Below are 24,211 nucleotides of genomic sequence, written 5' to 3'. Positions count from 1 at the left end.
CATGTCTTTTCATAATTGTACGTCATTTGGGGGTCCTTACTTGAAATGAAAACGTTTGAGAACCACTGCTCTACATCGTATTAATGGAAAGTCTTGGGGAGGTTGCATAATAACCCAAATGAACATAACAAATCCACATAGTTACGAAAAATAACAATACCGTACGACAAAATAATTCGGAAATACATATTTGGTGGCGGTTGGGGACCGGCGCGGCGTGATTGGTCGAACTGAAGGACGAAGACCCCGCCCCCGCGGGCGGTGGGTTGCACTACTTCCTGTCATGTTCATTCTCCTCCCAGCTGCAGACAGAGACACACACGCCGCCGCTTCGCTCCGTCCCCTCCCGCAGACCACACACTAACATATGGCTTCAACAGGCCGCTTTCTTTCTTACATCGTTGTGCCCACTACTCTTTAAAAATTCCGCCGAAAAAGAGAAGACGATTTTCCAAGACATTCTGGCCGTTATCTCACGTAAGTAACGCCGTTTCCATGTGTGACTTGTTTATTCATGATCATCATGAAGAAGCTGAGCCACCATGGCGGCCGAGGCAGGCGGCGGGCTGCTCTTTTCTGCTCGGCCGCACATGACACTCGCAATACCGCCAACGGTCGATTTCGGCCTTTTTAATCTCACCGTTACGTCGGATTACGTTGTGGATCTGTGCGTTTTGTCACGCCGTACTGTTTAGATTTTTATGCTCGCTGTTTTGAGTTGAATTTGTTTTCAGTTGAGTTTGTTTTGAATGAACTGGAATGTTATGTAGCGACGTGTAAATGTATGGAAGCTGTTAACAGCGCCACCAGCGTTCTCTATCCACAGCCATTCAAATAGGCTACAGTACAAGTGTCAGGTTCAGCTGTATACACACAGCACAATCCACAGGGTTTTAGCACTCTGAGGGTACAAAATGCTACCAAATGGATGTTCAGAGTTACAAATTAACAATCTGTCACATTAGGTACTAGTTTAGTCGTTTCATCACATTGTGGACATGTTATTACAACACTATTACAACACTGAAGTTGGGTCCTTCAATATCTTGTGCTGAAATGATGTTAATACCTCCAGATTTGGTTCAATGTCCCTGATATTCGCGAGAGAGGGAAAATGTGTCCCTGCAAAGTTTTGTAACTGTGCAAATGTGTCCCTGCAAAGTTTTGTAACTGTGCACAAGAGTTAGTCTACTTGTTGTTATTTAATAGTGACATTAATGCGTTGACATTGTAACAGCACCTGCTTATTTTGGTTTATTTTTAACCAGTTATAATGGATGTTTTCACAAGGTTGGAATGTAAGCCATTAAGCCCAGCCACATAAGTTACTCTAAAGGGAAGGTTACCTAATGTATTGATTGTGCCGGTTACGTTTAGAACAGAGGGGCAGAGAGCAAATATGACTCGTGGTTGTAGGTTAACTCTTTTAACCTCAAGGCCTCAAGAGACTACTGTAACTGTAAGCCAGCCACTGTAACTGTGCGCCACCCATGCTAGCCTGGCTGTGACAACAATGTTCTTTACCGAACACGTGTGTGCTATGAATGAACACACGTGTTGCATGCCTGAACATGTCTGTAGACCTATGTACTTAATTGACCGGGGTCCCCCAGAGATCCATGCCTGGTCACCCCTCTTTCCCCCCCCCCTCTCTACACCAAAACTCTTCTCTGAAAATATCTACTTGTAATATCTGCAATGCAGGAATTTTGCCAGACCAGTTCAGTCTATAGGCACACCACAGAGACTGAATTGGTCAGCACAGAGACTAAATGTGAGACTAAATGTCAGACTAAACATCGGAAGAGCGGAATTAACCTGTGATAATATGCTGTTATTTGAAGAATGTTTGGTTTTCACTGTTGCTTGCTACTCTTGAATAGGTAAACAATAGGTGTGACTCACTCTATAGTCATATTATTATTGTATACATTTTATCAGACATACCCCCTTGCTATACAAACCCATTGTAACTTCAAACTCCATTTTAATCATGATGGATTCATCAAAAACACCTGTTCTTTCTTGAGTCACCAGAACCAAGAATGGGTGTTTTTGAAGAATCTATCAGGGGTAAAATGGTGTGTCTGATAAATGAATATCATACATCTACTTAAAAATCACACCCGTGTGAACTGAGTGGTGGTCGTGGAGGCTGCGCAACAGCAAAACAAATATATATATATACCTGTATATATATATAATAAAAAATATTAAAACAATATTAAACAAAATATTAATAATAAAATGCATGTCACTCAGGCCGCCACTGGTATCCATCCTGTGTGTGTGTGTGTGTGTGTGTGTGTGTGTGTGTGTGTGTGTGTGTGTGTGTGTGTGTGTGTGTGTGTGTGTGTGTGTGTGTGTGTGTGTGTGTGTGTGTGTGTGTGTGTCTGGTCTGGCCTGAACAACAGCGCCCCTCCCTTAACGTGTGGTCAAAAAAGGTACTGACAGGCTACAGACAGACAGACAGACAGACAGACACGGAGACAGACATACCCACACACACGGCCACGTATAGGAGCGTTGTGACCACCGCTCAAAAACTGTAGGGATGTTCCCAAAAGCCTGATTAGACGATAAAATTACAAGTTTTTATTATTTTTTAAAGTGAAATATCCCTTTAGTTTTAACTATTGCCATTTTGTCCATATCGTGCAGCACCAACGTGCGCAGGCACGTGCACGTCCTCCAGTAGCATCTAGACTAAGTTTTCCCTGCAGGAAACCCTGCAATTTACTATTTTCCTGCGAATATTTGACCATTATTGCTAAAAATGTTCACGTATTGTGATGACATGCCCAGAATAGAGATGCTAGACCTCATGTTGCTGTACAGCAGTACAGCGTTCATTTTTGTTGAACTCCTTCCTTGTTCACACAACCCTGTGGGAACGCCTTGCAACCCACTTTTGGATCCTGGCACTCTGCTTGAGAAACTGTGACATAAAACCATGTCAGGTTTGATTTTGGCACACATTCAGTTTTCTATGCCTTCTCTATGTCAGTGGTTCTCAACCTGTGGGTCTCTTTTAAACCCAACATAAAGTTCAAGTGTATCGAGGGTATCTGCACATTTCTAAAGTGACAATTTAAGGACTTTTTAGTACTTCTAAAATGACAAATTAAACATTGGCCAAATTGTCAAATATTAGAGGCAGAAATTGTGAAAATAGCGTTTGCAAGGCGTTGTGAGCATGTTGATCTGCTATTTTCACAATAGAACCGTGTTATACAAAATGTAATGCCTCAACTCTTAGTGCTCGTCAGGTAGGGGGAGGGTCCAAGTTAAAATATGATTATTGTGGGGGTCGCGGCCTGAAAAGGTTGAGAACCACTGCTCTGTGTAACAAAGTGTGCATGCTCTTCATCCCGCAGGGCTCCCCCGTCTCTGCACAGCTGTATAGGCGCTACCCAGAAGGCCTAGGGGCGGCTCTCTACCGGGAGCACTTTGACTTCAACGCAGAGCCGCCTTGGGATCCTAGCTGATAGTGGGACAGGTCCATCTCCTGACTTGTCCATGTGAGTAGCTGAGTGCACGCACACGCACACTAGAGTTCTCAAATTCTGCCCAAACTCGACCATACCCAAACCCGACATTTTCGGGCCGGGTAGGGCCTAATATGTATGCTAACTAGTCGGGCCGGGTAGGGCGTCGGGCCGGCCCAGTTAGGGCCAGGCCTTAATTTTCAGGCCTGTTGAGAACTCTCTCTCACACACACACACACACACACACACACACACACACACACACACACACACACACACACACCCACACACACAACTGAATCTTTTCCTGATTTGTACATTTTTTTTAACCTTAAAAATGTTGTGAGGATGAGGAAAATTAATCTCACACAATTTCCATTTCTCAAATTCTGCTATACATGTGGGGACATTTTCCTTCACAAGTATAGTAATAGAAGCTCGCTCTCTCTCACACACTCACACACAATGTTATCGTAACAGGCTATCAGTTGAGAACCAGACAAATCCAGAATCAGCCAGCCAATCAGTGTCTTCTGAGGGGAATGTGGCTGTCAGGTCTTCAGTGAAATGTTTGCAGTGTGCGCACACTAACTAACCTGCTGCTCTGATGTCGTTTGAAAGTCGGTTGATGGGGAAAGTAGGGTCATGACTCATCTGACCGTCATGCATGAGGAAGTCACGTGTGCTGCTGCTGACGTGTTGCGTATCTGACATGAAAAATAAGGATGTCACAGAGTCCATCTCTTACAAGTCCTGCTGGAAAACGTACTAGAGCTGAAACTGTTGATAATCTTCTCAGTGATTATTATTCAATACATTACTTTTTTTTGATTAATTGAATAATAGAGAAGCGTCTTTTCACCCCACAGAATTCAAAAATTCAAATAGTTTATATAATAGACAATCGATCGTCTGATTTACCACCTCATTTATACTGGAACTTTACCAATTAAGCCCTATAACATTTTTTTTCTCCCTATAATGACATAACCAAAATTGTGTGAGAATGACCACTGTGGAACTGAAGGAATTGTGACTTACCGTTCTACATCTCGGTAAAAGTTCACTTATGTGTTGTCTGTGTGTTTCGTCTTGTCTCCTGTCTGCTCAACGGAGCAAGCTTATGACCTCCTGATTGTTGTTTTCTTCTTGTGTTAGTTTGTTGCATACCGGCAGGACCCCATCGGCTCAGTCGCGACCCCCTTGACTCGCTGAACTCCTCTTTATGATTGTAAGCTTACTGGACTACGGCTGAGAGATGAAAGGACTTGCAGACGACCCCAGCTATGTCATTGACCTCCTGGAGGGAGGAGTGACCATTGAAGATGTCATCGACGGACACATCTGCGAACAGGCTCTGGTCAGTTCACAATACACTTGTTCTTTTTAAACCTCATTAGAACAGGGCAACAAATAATTTAAAATCCTGGATAAATTCAAATAATGTGGAAAAACAGTACCTATGGTATATAATTTGGCATTGTCACAACATGAAAAAACCTAAACGTAAACTTGAATGATATGTGCTTGTCTATATATGTTGCTGTTGAAAAGTATTGAAACATTTCACCTGTGATGACGTGCCTACAATAGGGACACCAGGCTTAATGTGCTTAATTAACTGCTTTGGAGCTCATTTCACATAAGTCCACTAGGAACATTCACCTGATTCTTATTTTTCCCCCTCTTTCGATTTTATCAGACACGCTAATCCTCTTGGCCCTCCCTGTCAGGCTAAATGGATTGGATAGGTATAAGCCATGTAATCCTGACCCCCCCCCCACCCCCTCTACTTGGTGGGCTTACACCTGTTTGCTACACAAACCATACCACGTTCTGGGAAAAACATACAGCGAAAATGGCACATTTACAATCTCACAACGCGTTGTGAGCTTGTAGATTGACTATTTTCGGTGTAGAGAGAAATGCTTAGACCTAGTGGCCCCGGTCAACTAAATATATAGGGTTAAGTGGTTTTTAAAGGTAGGGTAAGAGGGAGAACTCATACAGGATAAACAAGTGAAATTGGAAGTGATGAAGCAAAAAATAATTTAGAATTGGTCTAATTGTCAGAGGCACAGCTTCAGTTATTTACATACTAGTCTTTTACTTTTTAAAAATGATTATAAATATAACATTTATTGTTCCTGAGAATAACGTTTTCATCAGCTTTTTAAAATGAGACATTTGCCCTGTCTTAGTTGAAATAATCCCACGTTTTTCCAATGCCTTTCTTTTTTTAACTGAAGTGTCATCAATGGTGCCGGTCATGTTACAGGTCACACTAACAAAGGCAGCCATTGACCTTAATGGCCATAACTCATTGTGCTCAGTGTATTCTTAAACTCCCGATTTGTCCCCAGGCGGAGAAGAGCCCGTTTGTAGTTGGTGACCTGGGCGCCCTGATGCGGAAGCACGTGCTCTGGCAGAGCGCGGCACCACAACTGCGGCCATATTTCCCGGTCAAGTGCAACAGCAGTCCGGTCGTCATCGAGGTGCTCTCCTCCCTGGGACTTGGATTTGTCTGTGCCAACAAGGTGAGCAGGCTCCGTATACGGGTTCAATTTGCGGCCATTTACCCCAAGTAGGGATGCACAATATATCATTGTTCATCATGTAATCCAGTGGTTTTCCACCTATTTTCATGTCGAGGTCCATTATTTATTTGGCATTTGAGCTACGGACCATCACTTGATGAGATGTAGCTTCTCGGACCCAAAACCTTTTTGTCCACAATTCCATGCTGTATTGATGTGGTGCCATAGAGATAACTAGTCACTCAAAATAACATTCTTTAATTGTGTAGACTTCTTGTAAGTTAAGTAATTAAGTCAATTAAGTAATAATTCAGTTTCTAGTTTATTTCGCCATTTACATTAAAATTGTCATTAAAATCTATCTCTTGAGAGCGTAAAATGAAACCAAATGGACCCTTTGGAGTGTCCATTTGTGTTCATTTTACACTCTGAAGAGTTAAAGATCTATAATCGTGTCAACTCCATCATGTAGCTGGGGACCACCTGAAACCTCCTCAAGGACCACTGGTTGAGAACCACTGATATAATCTAATTAGAGACTTAAGAATAGTCTCGATAGCTCATGCTGAGATTATGACTCATCATCGAAGGTCTTGATAATTGTATGTGCTCATCTGGTACAGTGAAAGCAGTTTGTGTAGCAATGTAGTCATGGGTATTTTCTTTAGCACAGTTGTTCATACTTGATTTGTCATCATGTGGGAACCACAAGCTGTGCTGGTCAAATGGCTCTTATGAAAGCACTTGATCTTGTGGCCCAGTTATGTCATCAATTGATTGTTTGTCATCCAAAGACTGCTGGCCTTTCAGCTTATGCAACGCACCATATGTCTGTTTTGCCATTATTTTGGCACGGATGTTTTTTGTTTTGCAGTGCTCCTAAACACTTAGCCACATTAACCCTAAATACTTACTTGACCGCTCGCTCTCCCACAAGGGTCTGTACTTGGTTCCCTCCTTTTTCTTTTACCGCTACACCAAATCTCTCTGTTGAAAATAGCCAATCTATAAGCTCACAACACGCTGTGATGCAGCATTGTGAGCTTGTGGTTCGCTGGAGTTAATGTGGTAGGTTAAGCCTTATTTTTTACTTTGTCGAACAACAGTAGGGGCAACACTATTTTGTTTTATTCAGTGTCATTGTGTGATGTTTTCTTATGTAAATATTTAACATAGCTGACTGATGAGAGGACCACAATGGAAATAAGTCCTGGTCAGGGATGGGACGATAAGCGATATTATCGTTTAGGGTGATAAATAACACTCACGATAATCGTAACGTGGAGTTTTCATTCATCATGAAATTGTCCTCCGTTATGCACTGGGATCAATTCACCTTTTATTTGCCGAGCTGCGTATCCGGTACCACTTAAACCCTCTATTGGTAAAACGTACTTATAATATACGTACTTGATACAGTCTTTTTTCCACTCTCTACCAAATCTCTTTGCCAAAAAATAGCCGATTGTTGCGACGTGTTGTGAGCTTATAGATCTGCTACTTTTTGACAAAATGTTCTGCCCCAGGATAATGGATCTTGAGGACATTTCGCGATAATACCGTAAATCGCGATTTATTTGGTCACAATAATCGTGATATGAAATGTTCATATCGTCCCATCCCTAGTCCTGGTCTTTATAGTGCTCCAGCCTCGAATGCTTTTTAACCCATTCAGAACGGGTACACATATTGTGTTGTCATTATTTTATGCTTTAACTATTGAAAAATAGCAGATATACAAGCTCACAGCGCGGCACCGAGTGCCGCGCTGCGAGCTTGTAGATCTGCTATTTTTGAAAAATCGTCAAAATTTGAATTTTGACCCGATTCTATAAGTGTCTTTTGAATCCTTCTAAGGTTTTTTTGAAAAACCTATGTTTCTGTGTCAGCAATCTGGCCAGCCATCGTCAAAGAAAAGGTCCATTACACTTAAAGTTATACCATGTAACTTTTTTTATAAAACAAATCTTAAAATTGTCCTAACTCTTAAATCGCTAAAGTTTTAGAACACCCACTCCGTTATTTTCAGCTTCTGAAGCCTTCTCTTTATATGTTTTCTATGATCCTGACCGGGGTCCGGTTTTCGCGGAAAAATTACGTCATCATACACTACCGGCCAATCACAGCGAGGGTTATACACTGCCGGCCAATCACAGCGCATCTTGAAGTGGGGTCGCTAGCTATCACAATAGGGCGGCCATATTTGTAGGCGCCCGTGTGTCTCTATCTATACTCGGGTGAAACACTCCGTTTCTCCGGAATGCCTGAACGCACAGGAACCAGGGACCCCTCTAAAGATAGATCTCGGCGAGGTGGAGGCAGACGCGGGGGTGACGCGGGGGTGACGCGGGGGTGTGAGTCCCGGTCCGCGGCGAAAAACGGCCGAAAGACGCGGACGCTACTGACCACTAGTTGAGCAACTTACACAGTATAGCTTTAACTGGAGCTCAGTTAGTCTGTTCTTGAGAGACTACCAAGTCAGTGGTTCTCAAACATTTTCATGTGAAGGACCCCCAAAATGATATTTATTTGGCCACAGACCCCCATCTCAAAATATTTAGTTCCGTGGACCCCCCAGAAGCAAAATTTCAGTTACAAACGTTTGCTTTGAAAATACATATATTCAAAGATTTGCACACATTTTCACGACTTTTTCAAAAATAGCAGATCTACAAGCTCGCAGCGCGGCACTCGGTGCCGCGCTGTGAGCTTGTATATCTGCTATTTTTCACTGGCTAAAGCATTCAATAATTCTAGGCCTGAATGGGTTAAACAACCTGTATGATTTGTGGGTTATTTGCCTGTTATCACCCCAGGCTGAGGTGAACCTGGCGCTGGAACACGGCGTACCCCCGGACAACATCGTCCTGTCGGGTGTCTGCAAGCAGCTGGCCCACATAAAACACGCCGCCAAGAACAACGTCCGACACCTGGTCTGTGACAACCAGGCTGAGCTGTGCAAGATCGCCCGCGCGCACCCCAGCGCCAAGTAGGTGACCACAACAACAAGCCTGCTTATCTATTGTTTTGATTCTGCGTGTGCTCAGCGGATCTGAAAAAGAACATGATACAAGGCTGCGTAGTTGCAGTTGACATGGGAGTCGATCCATGTCGTTTTTTTGATTAGTTTGAAGTTTTTGTTTCTTGGATCTTGTAAATGGAACAAATTTATTGAACCATATGATAAAATAATTGAGTTTTTCCCAGTTTCTATTTATAAATGTAATAATGTGAATGATTTAGAAAAGCGATAGAAACTTTTTTTCCTCCTTTTTTATATTAACCACTTGAACACTAGCGTCCATATTCTGAAAACTTTAGCCAAAAATAGCAGATCTACAAGCTCACAACGCCTCACAGAGCTTGTAGATCGTCTATTTTCGGCAAAGAGCTTTGGTGTAGAGGGGAAAAGGAGCAGACTAAGTACAGAGTGAAAGGTCAGGTTTTATATTGTATTATAGGTTTTATAAGTATTGACGGTTCCAGTGGATAAATATCTGAAAACACAAATTGACATTAATCCAAATTACACTGATGATTGTGCTGTCAAAAGATGAAACTACATAGAATCTATGAACAGGTTGTGGGAGTCCTTGCTTCACCTCTCTCTCTCAACTAAGGGGTCCTTGGCCTGAAAACGTTGAAGACCCCTGCTGTACTTGACATTTGTTGTCCTGTCTCCCCGCTACAGGTTGCTGCTGCAGCTGAGCACCGAGGCCCACGCGGCCGAGACCAGCATGGCGTTCGGCCTCTCCCTGAAGAGCTGCCGCCACCTCCTGGAGCTGGCCAAGGAGCTGGGCGTCCAGGTGGCCGGGGTCACCTTCCAGGTGCCCGCGTCCTGCCCGGACCTCCAGAAGGCCTACGCCCACGCGCTGTCGGACTCCCGCTGTGTCTTCGACATGGGGGTGAGCACACCGATGATGACCCATTTAGGCCTAGAATTATTGAATGCTTTAACCAGTGAAAAATAGCAGATCTACAAGCTGCGAGCTTGTAGATCTGCTATTTTTGAAAAAGTCGTGAAAATGTGTGCAAATCTTTGAATATATGTATTTTCAAAGCGAACGTTTCTGGGTGGTCCCTGGAACTAAATATTTTGAGATGCGGGTCCGTGGCCAAATACATATCAATTTGGGGGTCCTTCACATGAAAAAGTTAGAGAACCACTGACATAGTAGTCTCTCAAGAACAGACTAACTGAGCTCCAGTTAAGTGAAAAGGACCTTTTTCTTTGACGATGGCCAGCCAGATTGCTGACATAGAAACATAGGTTTTTCAAAAAATCTTAGAAGGATTCAAAAGACACTTATAGAATCGGGTCAAAATTCTAATTTTCACGATTTTTCAAAAATAGCAGATCTACAATTTTTCAATAGTTAAAGCATAAAATAATGATACACAATATGTGTACCCGTTCTAAATGGGTTAAGACGAGGTTTTAAGACAGTGGTTCTCAAACCTTCTAATTTCAAGGACCCCCAGTTTGATATACATCGGGCCGCGGACGGACCCCCACCAGTCAATATTTCCTCTGCTCGTCATCAAATAAAAAGCCTCTCATCAGCATTGCCAATATTTACCAATACCAATATTTATAAGCTCTAGTATTTCAACATCATGCCACATGATTGAGAGTAAGGAAATCACAGGAGTCACACCAGGAGCTATCAGGCCTACTATATCATTTTAAATAGTAGTTACACTGTTCCCCATGGGTCCTTGAGGGGGTTTGAGGAAATCCCCAGCTAAACGAGGAACAGTTTTTACTTGAGCTTAATTTTATTTTCTAAGCGCTCACAATGTGTTTTGTGGGCTTGTTGACAAAGCTCTTTTGGCGTTCCCTGCACAAAATATTGGTGTCTGTGGCCACATTCATGTTAATTTAGGGGTCCTTGATATATAGTATAAGAACCACTGGGCTACACACAGTGGTAGGGAGAGTGCAGCTAGAGTGGCCACTCAGCTCGTGCTCAGTTTCATGTCCAGACATGTTCTCAAGGCGGTGGGGGTGGTGGCGGGGTAAACCGTAACTGAGCTCAACAGACCAGCGTAGCAAAAGAAAAGACAACTTCACCCACTTTTTAAGTACATTTTTTGCTTCGTCACTTAGTTCCAATTTCACTTGTTTATCCTGTATGAGTTCTCTCTCCTGATTGGATACAATGGGTATCCCAAACTGAAATCAAAGAGCTGGAAAGACAGGGACCCCCGTGTTACTGAGAAAATATAACTATATATCAATGATTAATATCAGAAAATAGATCTTTCACACTTTTTAACAAACATCTCACCCAATATTGTTAGACTTTCACCCTCTTTTACTGTGTACTGTAATAACCGGGTGTGATTTTGTCTCTCTCTCTGCAGGCGGAGCTGGGTTTCAGCATGAACATCTTGGATATCGGTGGTGGATTCTCTGGCTCAGAGTATCAGCTCAAACAGGTAAGCAAACAACTGCCTTCAGCCAAGTAATTTGTCCCTTACCACTGAAATGGACATGAAAATGAAGTGTGCAAGATTTGTTTGCTGATCCTTAAAAAAGCTCTGCACAGCACCACAATATATTTGAATGTACAATGTAGGCATTGCTATTTAGCTTGTATCCAGAGTGACTTACAAGTGTTAGATCAGAGTACAGTAAGCATGAACCCTAGTCAACAAACGACAAAGTGCAAAGAGAAATGTAGTGCCTCAAAGAAACTAACCAGCTAAATAAACATCAAACCTAGTATTTTTTTGTGTAATTGAGATAGATAGATGGATAACTTTTATTATCCCAAAGGGGAAATTCAGTCGCCCAGAGGCGGCACAGCAGTTAAGGTTACAAAGTTAAAGAGAAGTATGAAAAGAAAAAGTACTGTTGTGTACAGCCAAAAAAGAAAAGAAAAACTAATACAAATAGTAATACACAATTTATCAATGCAGTGCCAAACAATTTTTTTTACCATAACCAAGTAAAATGTCCATAATTGTCGATGCTAGTCAATGCTACATAAGTATTTCACCGTTTTGTCAAACACAAGTACTAATACTTAATACTACTAATAGCCAAACGTGTAGCTCTACGTAACGATGGGCGCCGTTACTAAACCTAATTAATATTCAAACACCGTTCTGCATAAGTATTGTAATGCTTAAAGAAAGACACTGATTGTAACAAATGCATTTATTGAAGTTATGGGGGGGGGGGGGGGGGGGGGGGGGGGGCGTTTGGTGATGCAGCGAGGCGCTGAACTTAGACCTACAAATGAACAGACTTGCAAAAGAACAGATAAAGCACATTAGTGTGGGAGTCCACAGTAGGCCTAGCATTATTTAATTCTTTAACTATTGAAAGAATTGCAGATATACAAGCTCACAGCGCAGCACTCGGTGCCGCGCTGTGAGCTTGTAGATCTGCTATTCTTTTTTAATCGTCCGATTCTATAAATTTCTTCTAAATCCTTCTTCTAAATCTTCTCAAACTTTTTCATGTCAACGACTCCCAGAGTTACATGTATTTGCCCGCGGACCCCCATCCCAAAATATGTTGTTCCAGGGACCACCCAGAAGCAAATATTTGAGTTAAAAATATATATATTCAAAGACTTGCAAAATAATCTTGATTTTTCAAAAATATGCTATTTTTCAATAGTTAAAACATGAAATAATTCTAAGCCTAAATGGATTATTTGACAAGCATAATGGTAAGATGTGTGAAGAGGATTGTAAAGGGAATGATGTCTGCACTTAACCTCTGTCTGTTCTCCTCCCAGGGTGGGGTTCGGGCCAAAGAGTTCCCTCCGGGAATACGCACCCTGTTTATTAGTTCCGGAAGGGTGAAACCAAGTGGGCAGTGGATAGAGGGGAGATTGAAGTTGACTCTAATTAATGTAATCTTGTATGGTGGGTGGACATATTTAGTAGGCTAAGTGGTAACTAAATATGAATTAAAGGAGCATATACATGTGCTAGGGTTTTAGGTAAAATTGTACTGTGTATTTATAGAGGTGGGAATATATTGGAGGTACCTTGGGAATGGTATGGACTTGCCAGGTAATAGGGATGGTAACCGGTAGAGTCGCCGGGAAAAAAAATCTTGTATTTGTTTTACTGCATATCTTTCTGAGGTTAAGATTAGGAATAAGGTTAGGGTTTGGCGCCGTTTTACTGAGGTTAAGGCAGTTACTATCAATACCTACGTCACACTTTCCTCTTCTCATATCTTCGTCACGGTTACACTCCTTGGCTGCCAAACCCTTCATTTCTCCCATGCCCCTCTTCTAGGGCCACCATAAGGCCGATTCTTGCAAAACACATTTTTGGACACTGCTCCTACACATTTTGCCCTAAAATCACGCATGTTTGCACACACACTCCTTGGCTGCCAAACCACAACCTCCACCCCTCATTTCTCACATGGCCCTCTTCTAGTGCCACCATGAGGCCGATTCTTGCAAAACACATTTTTGGACACTGCTCCTACAAATTTCGCCCTAAAATCACGCAAATCGGTACACAGTATGTCTAGACTCATGTCATCAACATGGATCTGTCCCATTGACGCCACCATCAGGCCGATTTTTACATGCAACCTTACGGTCACTTATCTCCCGTTTAGGGAGTCTTACTGGTGAATAAGGAGTTTCTTTCCGGCGACTCTTCTGGTATTCATAGGGACCGACCTATGAAAGGGAGTCAGTCTGTGTGTATGTGAGATGAGATGACCGGTTGGACACCGTACTGTCAAACTGTAAAAGAGACTTGATTGAAGGTCGCCATTGGACTGTTCTCCACTGATTTGCTGCCTTGGCCGCTCTGCAATCTTAACACTCTACAACAGGGGTTCCCAAACTTTTTTGTCTCAGGGCACCCCATAAATATTTGTTTTAATCCGAGGCACCCCTACATTATAATTTTCACTCCCAGCACCTTATATTTATAGCATATCGTCGTTGTCGGGTGGAAATCTTGTATGTCCAAAACTGTTTGTTGTATTGTATTTATCATCTATAAAATGTACTAAACTAGTGAAAACAGCAGATCTACAAATGTGTGCTTGTAGATCGTCTGTTTTCACTAGTTTTGTGCGACAGTCTTGTATGATGAAGCAGGGCTTTGCTTTACCAAAAGACTACACATTTGAAACTTGGAGATACAAGGTTTCTGGCCGACAGTGGCGATATTTTCGTGATTATGTTGCGAGGAAAACGTTGAGATAATAGCCATTTTGGTTAGAACTGACTGAAAATAACTTCAAGTTTAAAATGATACAAAATATTTTTGTGTCCAAGTGGCCAAATAAATTCCAAATATTATCAAATGATCTCGCGGCACCCTTGGACTGCCGTCGCGGCACCCCAGGGTGCCCCCCGTCACCCACTTTGAAAACCCCTGCTCTACAAATCTAATTTGCTGTATGTATCTGCTTTGTGTGTGTGCAGGTTGAGATGGCGGTCAGGCCGCTGCTGGATGCCTACTTCCCCCCTCTCTCCGGGGTGCAGGTGCTCGCCCAGCCTGGCAGCTTCTACGTGGCCTCCGCCTTCTGCCTGGCCGTCAACGTCATCAGCAAGAAGGCAGTGAGCCAGCACTGGGACGGCCTGACTCCAGGTGGGTCACTGGACCACATGTAGCACATCTGCCACGCGCCATTAACCCATTTAGAACGGGTACACATTATACATATCATTTTGGGGTCCTTGACCTGACAAAGTTTGAGCATCACTGACAGGTTTTTCAAAAAGCCTTATAAGGATTTAGAAGACATTTATAGAATCGAGTCAAAATATAAGACGTGCACAAATGTTCACGATTTAAAAGAAAAATAGCAGATCTACAAGCTTGCAGCGCTATGAGCTTGTATACCTATCTGCTACTTTTTAAGACATGAAAAATACCTAAAAATGTCTCCTAAATCCTAATGGTTTTCTGAAAAATGCACGTTTCTTTATCTGTGGTGCTCAAGATTTTAATGTCAAGGACTCCTAGAATTATGTGTTTGACCGTGGACCACCCATCTATAAATATTTTGTTCCAGGGACCCCCCCAGAAGCAAATTTTTGAGTTAAACATGTTCGCTTTAAAAGAATATTGCACAAAGCTCATGTTGTATGTCTGCTATTTTTGAATAATAATGGTTACAGTGGTTACGTGACACAGATGCGTTCCTGGTCTAAATGGGTTTAAAAGAAATTGAATAATAATAATTATCGTTCGCGGTCCTCACATCTAGTAATAATAATCGAAGATCTTTGACAAATGTTGACACTTTCCCCAAAATCGGTCTGCCATGGTTAAAGTACAGCACCCCCTCAGACTCTACTTTTCCCCTTCGTTCTCCCTGCACCGTGCTTTCCCCTCGCGTGAGGAAAACGCAGCACGGTTGCCCGTACAAGTCCAAATCGCCTCCGAGCTTTTGAGATTACCGTTCACATCTAATCTAAGCGCGCCGCGGTTGCGCAATGAACCCCCCCCCCCCCCCCCCCCCGCCCCGAACCGTTACGTGGCCGTTGCATAACGTTGTGTCGCAAGAAAAAGAAACGGCACAGATAGAATTCCCTACGCGTGGAGGGCACTCTCTAAGGGCGGGCTAATATTTCACATCCTGCATTTCTGAAGTTCTTGTGTGTATTTTGTGTACAGGTGACCTGAGCCCCGGCGGTGAACCCGAGTTCCTGTATTACATGAGCGAGGGCGTGTACGGCTCATTCAGCCACAAGCTGCTAGGGAGCTCCATCCCCACCCCGGCAGCGCACAAGGTGAGCAGCGAGCCAAGACCTACTGCAGTGTTCAGGGTTCCCACGGTCATGAAATTCCTGGACATTTTTTGAAATTAGAAAAAAAAAATCCAGTACTGGAAAAGTTTTGGAATTGATCATGGGTCCTGGAAGGAAAAAAAATAGCTATGCATTGTCTTTGGTTATTGATTTTGTTAATACCTCTGAAATGACAAATTAAACATTGGCCAAATTGTCAAATATTAGAGGCAGAAATTGTGACAATAGCAGATCTACATGCTCACAACGCTTCGATAAAACCGTGTTATAGGCTACAACATTTCTCTACTCTTATTAATCGTCAGGGGTCCGGAGTCCCCAGTTCAAATATGATTATTTCGGGGGTCACGGCCTGAAAAGGTTGAGAACCACTGGCATACACTACGTGTCTTTAGGCATTGCGCATAGGAGTAAGCGACTCGTTATTGAGCTGAATTATTGTTATATAGTCCTGGAAATCAGGTTAAATATTCTGGAAACGTTTTGGAAATTAATAGATAAAGTGTGTGTGTTTCTCAAACTTTTTCTTTTCAAGGTCTCCCCTTAACTCTTTCCGAACACCAGTTATCTCCCCATCGTCGGCCTCTTTTCTCCATTCAGCTTTGGAGTTGCTATCAGATGGCTGGAACGGGACAGTGGTTCTCAACGGGTTCCAGACTTGTATGGGTCAATTTAGATCCCCCAAAAGGAACCCACAGAATGCACTTTGAGAACCACTGACCTAATGCTCCCGTTCAGCCATCTGATAGAAACTCCAAAGCTCAATGGAGAAAAGAGGCCACGAATTGAGGCCGTCGATTGGGAGATAACTGGTGTTCGGAAATCGGAAGTGACCTGGATGTTTCAAAATGTGCCCATGAAACGGATACGGTTTTGTTTAACCAGGAAGAGATTAAGGATCTATTGTGAGAACTGGCCATGTAGCAGCTGTACAAAATCTAGGAACCACTTAAGCTGGTTGCACACTGCACTGCGTTTTTTCCGTTGCGTTTTGGAAATCAGAAATCCTCAAAAGCATTTTTCAGGCAATGGAGAGAGAGAGAGAGAGGAGAGAGAGCAAAGGACCCAGTGGCGACTGTTGCAAACATCGGAAAAAATCAACCCTGGTCCGAAAATAAATACGAAACGTGCGGCAGTGTGCAAACGTGATTGACATAACGTGAGGTTGTTTTTTTTATTCACACACTCCGAAATTCACTCCGATATTCGGCCCAGAAAAACGCAGCAGATTGCAGACCTTTAGTCCATATTTTATACTTTATTCTGGACGGTGGTAGCATTAGAAATAAAATAAAATGCATGTTCAGTATTTTGGACAACTTCTGAAACATTTTGACAAGCTTTGGGCAGGTCATTAAAGGTGAAAATAACAGATCTACAAGCTCGCAATACAACATTGCGACTGCGAGCTTGTAGATCAGCTATTTCCGACAATCTACTAAGAATATCTGGCATCATATCTGGATTCACAGTCACATCGTGGTAGCCAGACAAACGACTCTGCAAGCCTTGCAGATTGTTGTTTATACAGATTGTTTACAACAGTGGTTCTCAAATGGGGTCCGGCCGGGAACCCCGAGGGGATTCCAGGGGGTCCCCAACGAAATGATCTGTAACACATGGTGGTCTGTGGCCTAAACAAAGCATCGTAAACCGTGGTACTCCTAGAGCAGAGGTCTTCAACAGGGGGTCCGGGACCCCTAGGGGGTCCTCAGAGTTACTACAGGGGGTCCTCCAAATCTTTGAGTGATAGGAACTTTTTTTTTCTCCTTTTTATATTAACACATTAAACGCCCACGTGGTTTTGACGTTTTAATTTGCTGGTGCCCATGGCAACTCGTCATTTTACCTACCGGCGAGAGTACTGGCGAGAAAAGTAATCCGAGTAAATGTAATCCGAGTATGTCCTGTTTATTTCGCGAAAATCTTTTCTTTCAGTCAGGACCGTTTTTTATCACAATTCTAAGCCACAGTGTTTGTGTTATGGCAGGTAGAAGAGGCTGCCGTTTTGAGAAAAAAATGAAAAAAGGAAGAGAATCCGGAGAGAAAACAGCATTTTTGTGCAGACAGCACGTCCGGGTGATGTAATTGTGCGCTGCATGTTGGGAAATGGCGTTTGTTTCATCACCCGCGGTAGCCCAAGTGCAGTAGCTACAGTACAGTATAGTTTACTGTACAACGCGTCCGAACGCGTCATGGGCGCACGTAAACATCAAAGAGTTTGGCGGCGTTGACACCACGTGGGCGTCCGATGTGTTAACCACTTGAACCCTAGCATCCATATTCTGAGAACTTTAGCCAAAAAATAGCAGATCTACACGCGAGGCGTTGTGAGCTTGTAGATCGGCCTATTTTCGGCAAAGAGCTTTGGTGTAGAGGGGAAAAAGAGCAGAAAGTACAGAGTAAAAGCTCAAGTGTATTAAGTATTGATGGTTCAAGTGCTTAAATATTTTAAAACTTGACATGAATCCAAAATACACTGATGATTGTGCTGCCAAACAATGACACTATATGGAAACTATGAAAAAGGTTGTGGGGGTCCCCGCTTCATCTCTCTCTCTCTCAATTAAGGGGTCCTTGGCCTGAAAACGTTGAAGACCCCTGTCCTAGAGAAAACGTTTGAGAATCACTGGTTTACAAACTTAACGTTGCCTGCCCTGTGTCTCCCATCCTGCCAGCGCGTGCTGCGGGCTGATGAGGCGGTGCACCCCAGCAGCCTGTGGGGCCCGACTCTGGACCAGCTGACCAGGTGGTGGAGCGCTGCCTGCTGCCAGAGCTCAGCGTGGGCGACTGGCTGGCTCTTCCCCAACATGGGGGCGTCGGGCCTGCAGGACCAATGCTGCCTCCCTCGCCGCCCCCCAGCCTCCCGTCTACTACACCATCTCCACGTCTGACTGGTGAGTTCCACAGGTTTTTTTTAGGCCTAAAATTATTGGATGCTTTAACTATTTAAAAAATAGCAGATATACAAGCTCACAGCGCGGCACCGAGTGCCGCGCTGCGAGCTTGTAGATCTGCTATTTTTGAAAAAAGTCGTAAGATTTGTGCAAATCTTTGAATATATGCATTTTCAATAGCGAACGTTTGAAACTCAAATTTTGCTTCTGGTTGGTCCCTGGAACTAGATATTTTGAGATGGTGGTTCCGTGGCCAAATAAATATCATTTTGGGGGTCCTTCACATGAAAAGGTTTGAGAACCACTGACATAGTAGTCTCTCAAGAACAGACTAACTGAGCTCCAGTTAAGTGAAAAGGACCTTTTCTATAACGATGGCTGGCCAGATTGCTGACATAGAAAGTTAGAAACATAGGTTTTTCCCCAAAAAACCTAAGAAGGATTCAAAAGACACTTATAGAATCGGGGTCAAAATTCAAATTTTCCACGATTTTTCAAAAAATAGCAGATCTACAAGCTTGCAGCGCTGTGAGCTTGTATATCTGCTATTTTTCAATAGTTAAAGCAGTCAATAATTCTATGCCTAAATGGGCCATTGTAGGCCGGCTATTTTTGGCTACAGTTTTCAGCATATGGACGCTAGGGGGGTTCAAGTGGAAAATATAAAAAATCACACAAAGATTTGGAGGGACCCCCTGTTGTAAAAAATAACTTGGATAACTTCAAAATGGAGCAACTGTAGTTACTCTTTAGTCACACGCTGTTGTTAATACTTTTCATTGGTTAGATATTTAACCCACAGACAGACATAACCGCTTTCACTTTAAACTTTATGCCCGACAGCAACGATTTGCAGGTTCTCTCTTTCCCTGTCTTATTGTGATGTTTGGATGCATCTGTCATAACACTGTTGCAATATCCCTATTTACCCACTAAGATGTTGGTTCCATTGTAAAGCCTGATTTACACTTGGTGCCAGTGTTGCGCAGTAAAATAGCCGATCTGTGACGCGTTGTGACCTTGTAGATCAGCGGTTTTGAACTATCAATGCAAGGGAAAAAGACTAAAACCATATACCGCTTTGGTGCTTAGACATTATTCTGTTACTCAAAAATCATAGAGACGTTGAATTGTTGTTCAGGACATTTAGAAAAACAAATATAGTATAAAACAAGGGTCTTCAACAGGGGGTCCGGGACCCCTAGGGGTCCTCAGAGTTACTACAGGGGGTCCTCCAAATCTTTGTGTGATAGAAACTTTTTTTCCTCCTTTTTTATATTAAGCATTTGAACACTAGCATCCATATTCTGAGAACTTCAGCCAAAAATAGCAGATCTACAAGCTCTTAGATCGGCTATTTTCTGCAAAGAGGTTTGGTGTAGAGGGGGAAAAGAGCAGACTAAGTACAGAGTGAAAGGTCAAGTTTATTAAGTATTGACGGTTCAAGTGGTTAAATATCTGAAAACACAAATTGACATGAATCCAAAATACACGATGATTGTGCTGTCAAACAATGAAACTACATGGAATCTATGAACAGGTTGTGGGGGTCCCTGCTTCATCTCTCTCTCAGTTAAGGGGTCGTTGGGCTGCAAACGTTGAAGACCCCTGGTATAGAAAAACTATATCAAAAATAGTGAAGATGGACAAGCATGACTTTTTGGGGGAAAATGTTTGCCTGTGATGATATTCCCACAATAGGGACACCAGGGTTAATGGTGGTAAATACCAACATGTGTAAATATCACCATACCCAATGTAAGCACAACTTAAGTAGCAATGAGAGTGTTTGAGAATGACACAGTGTTGATGGTGATGGTTTTGCTTTGTGCCCCGCAGGTTTGAGATGCAAGAGGCTGGAGTCTCCCTGGACAACAGCACCCTGGTCCAGTACAGCATGTGACTCCGTCCTCCGTGGCTCCGCACACCCTCTCTCCTCCCTGCCTCCTCCTCCTCTCCCTCAGTCCATCACACACACGGGAGGCAGGACCTAAACGCGGTCAACATTCCAGCCGACATGGAAAATGCAGTGTCCTCCATTCAAATTAGTTTCCCCCCATTCTTCTCTCCCTCTCTTTGGGAAATTAAGAAATGTTTAAATGTTCCATGCCTCCCAACGACTCACATTCATAGTAATTGGGAGTTATGGAATCATAATCCCCCCCCTGCCCCTTCGCTGCTTCCCCAAACAACCTGTCAAGCCGGAAGAACACTAGGCTAAACGTTATGCAACAAAATGGACGACTCTTTGCCGAGATGGAGCCCCCCGCCACTTAGGTGGCGGGGGGTACGTTTTATGTCCTTAAAAAAACAAAAATCAAATCCAGTTTACATATATGTACAATTGATTTTAATCTAGCTCTGTTTTTGTTGATTTACGTGTATTTTGTAAATCACTTTTTGTCTGTTCAACATCAGTACATTTTCATGTCTATAGATGAATTTTTTTTTCCTTCCCCTTGCGGTATTTAAAGAGAATCGGTGCTTTCAAGACCCCAACAGATGAATTTGTGACACCGACATAACCTGTTGTCTTTTATTGCAATTATTATATATTCTTCTGTTTATTATTTATTGGATTTGAAGAACACGTGCGTTAATAGGCTCCATCTTTAACCACTTTAACCCTATTATCCCTATACTGGCCATGTCATAATTCGACTAACATGCAGAAAAAAATGCAGATCTACAAGCTTTGCAACTGGTCGCGACACATTGTGAGCCTGTAGATTTGCCTATTTCTTTGACGAAAGGTTTGGTGCATTGGCGGGTAAAAAGGAGGGACCCAAGGATAGACCCCCTTTGGGACCCCGGTCAACAAAGTATATTATAGGGTTCAAGTGGTTAATGTGTGTGTGCTTTTTTCCCTTTCCCAGGTATATGCTGTGAACCATCCAACAGTATTCCCTGATAAGATATCGATGTATTTAATTTATGTCTTTGTTGAGGTCTTTTGTCTTTTCCCGAACGCTACATGGACTAAGTGTGTTGTGATTTGCCATTTGTAACCTCAGTGTTCTCACTTTGATGGAAAGGCATGAAGGAACCGTTGTAGTATATGATCACGTCTACTCTATGAGCCATCCCCCCCCCCCCCCCCCCAACCCAGTAAAACCCGGCACTCCTCACTGAACTGAACTGAACTTGATGAGATATATTTTTCTTCCTAGTCTGTGATGTAGTGAGGTATAGCAGTGGTAACGTTTTTTTAAAACGATAGAGCCAGAGTCATTTCAGAGCATGGGGATGCGCCGCGGTTGCTTGGGTGATGCCTAATTCATGCTACGTCGCAAGCCGGAAGTCGCTGATCTACAAACCCACAATACCTGCGTAGCAAACTATAAATACTGTAATAAGACGTCAAATAATGTGCAAGTCACTAGAGAAACATGTCAAGAAATGTGGGGTACAGGTCAGGACAAATATCTACAATAAATATGTTTATATTATAATTTATAATTATAATAACTTTCACAACAACTTGTCGGCCGGCTATTTTCAGCGTGTAACGCTGTCGTACGGTGAGATTTGATTTAGACTTTGAAGAGGTATTGGCCCTGATACTTAATACCCTTATTCAGCATCACTCCCAACACTAGCTTTCAACTACCAGCAGATAAGGCACTTATTCAGGAACCAAGCAGTGGAGTACATTAAAAATGAAAACACTCAGTATGCGACAGGTTGCCTATCAAATGGGACGCCTGCCAGTTGTCACAATAAGCCATTCTGAAGCAGTTTAACCCATTAAAACTGGGAAGGTGTCTGTGTCATTTTAGTTTTTATATGTTGGCTATTCAAAAAAGAAAATAGCAGATGAATAAGTTCAGTGCAAGCTTGTACATGTGCTATTTTTGAAAGATCTTATGACATGTTTCATGTTTCCTGGCCTCAATTAAACCCCAAAAAATGTACATTCAACATTAAGTGTTTTTTTTTTCTGTAATCTGTAGTTTTTGGAATAATTGGGCTCGGAGAAGTGAGTTTTTGACTCTGGACGTACGCATCATCATCCAGGGGAGGATGTGGTTGTAGGTGAGGGTGAACGCAACAACTGAACTGGTAAATGGTGCATTGGAACGATACAAACACAATGGAAAGTAACATCAAAGGTGATACACCCTCCCCTACAACCACATCCTCCCCTGGATGATGATGCGTACGTCCAGAGGAAAATGAACTCACTTTTCTGAGCCAAATTATTCAAAAAAACTACAGATTAAAGAAAAACCACTCAATGTCGAATGTTCGGTTTTATTTTTTATATCTTTTGGGTGTAATTGAGGTCAGGAGACGATGAAAAAAGCCACAAAAAATATTTACATTTTTTTTTATGTCATAAGACCTTTAAAGTGTGAGCTACTGATTTTAGAAGGTATTTGTAGAACCGGCCTCAGGTCTTAATGGGTTAAAAAAAACAAGCGTCTGGAAGTAGGCAGCAACTCTTCCTCATGCCTGTCTGAAGTAAGGAACCTAACATGGAGTGTCCTGTACAGCTAAATGTCTAATATTGGTAAAGGTGACACCAGTAAACTGACCTGACAAATAATCCTGCCCCGGCGTGTTCCAAACAAGTAATGTTATTTGGTAATTACTTGTGCAAAAGCACTAATGGACCATAGCCTGTTTTGACTGTAAATTGTGCTTGTTAAAGTAATGAAAGTGATTAATTTAATACAACTCTGACTGAAATCATTTTGTGTGATCTGTTTTCTCATTTTGTTCAGTGGTGCTCACATGAGACTAAGGTATTGACATCAACATTGACTTACTTTACCAAATACTCATGCATAATTGGCCATTTAAGTAGACCATAATCTCAAATAATGTTGAATACGTTAAAGTTTATTACATTGGTAATGCAATAATTCGCTCTTCACTTTACCAGCTGGTAAAGGTGGGGGTGATTTGAATTACTTCATGTGCTGCTTGGTACAAAGTAGGAATATTTGCCACTGAGATGCACTGGAGTAGAAGTATCAAACATTAAGTAAACATACCTCAAAATCGTACTTAAGTACAGTACCTGAGTAGATACATTTAGTTACAGTACATCTGTTTGTATGTTTATTTTTATGGTTACAGATTTCTTTTGGACTGATTCTCAAATATTAATGTAATTACCGCTCCCCACCAGATGGGGGTGCTGCTTTGATTTGTTTTGTCTGTGAGCAACTTTACATGAAAGCAGCTCCAAGAGTGACATCAAAGACATTCTTGGTGACATTCCTTCAAAGAAACATGGATGGTGGCGCTTAGTCTACTTGTCAAGGTCAAAGGTCATGTAACGTTCAAAACGAGTTAGTTTTCCAAGGTCACTAAGACTGGTTTGCAAAGTGGGTACCAGGGATCCTCAGTGTTTCTTGAATGGGTAACACATCAATTGGCCATTGGGGGGTCCTTGAAATAAAATAAAGTTTGAGAACCACTGCACTAAACTGCATTTTACAAGAGGAGAAGTCAAAGGTTTGTACTCCATTAAACTTTTTAGCTCACTAGAATATTTTAACCCATTTAGGCCTAGAATTATTGAA

General features: G+C 42.4%; 1 protein-coding gene across 1 annotated transcript; it reads left to right on the top strand.

The window, feature by feature from the left end:
• The first annotated feature begins 313 nt into the window (after positions 1-313).
• Positions 314-23,369, top strand: azin1b (antizyme inhibitor 1b). The gene is given in 14 exon segments (XM_080735721.1): positions 314-477; positions 3,378-3,521; positions 4,647-4,848; positions 5,852-6,025; positions 8,842-9,014; positions 9,717-9,930; positions 11,393-11,467; positions 14,449-14,614; positions 15,647-15,762; positions 18,459-18,519; positions 18,522-18,577; positions 18,579-18,613; positions 18,615-18,677; positions 20,517-23,369. Coding segments are annotated over 12 exon segments (1,299 nt in total). The 5' UTR covers positions 314-477; positions 3,378-3,521; positions 4,647-4,746; the 3' UTR covers positions 20,581-23,369.
• Positions 23,370-24,211: the final 842 nt, after the last annotated feature.

The sequence above is a fragment of the Nannobrachium achirus genome (assembly GCF_963921795.1).
Source record: "Nannobrachium achirus genome assembly, chromosome: 10".
Taxonomy (NCBI): domain Eukaryota; kingdom Metazoa; phylum Chordata; class Actinopteri; order Myctophiformes; family Myctophidae; genus Nannobrachium; species Nannobrachium achirus.
Note: the sequence above shows the minus strand (reverse complement) of the source record. Positions and strands in the feature narration are given on the sequence as shown.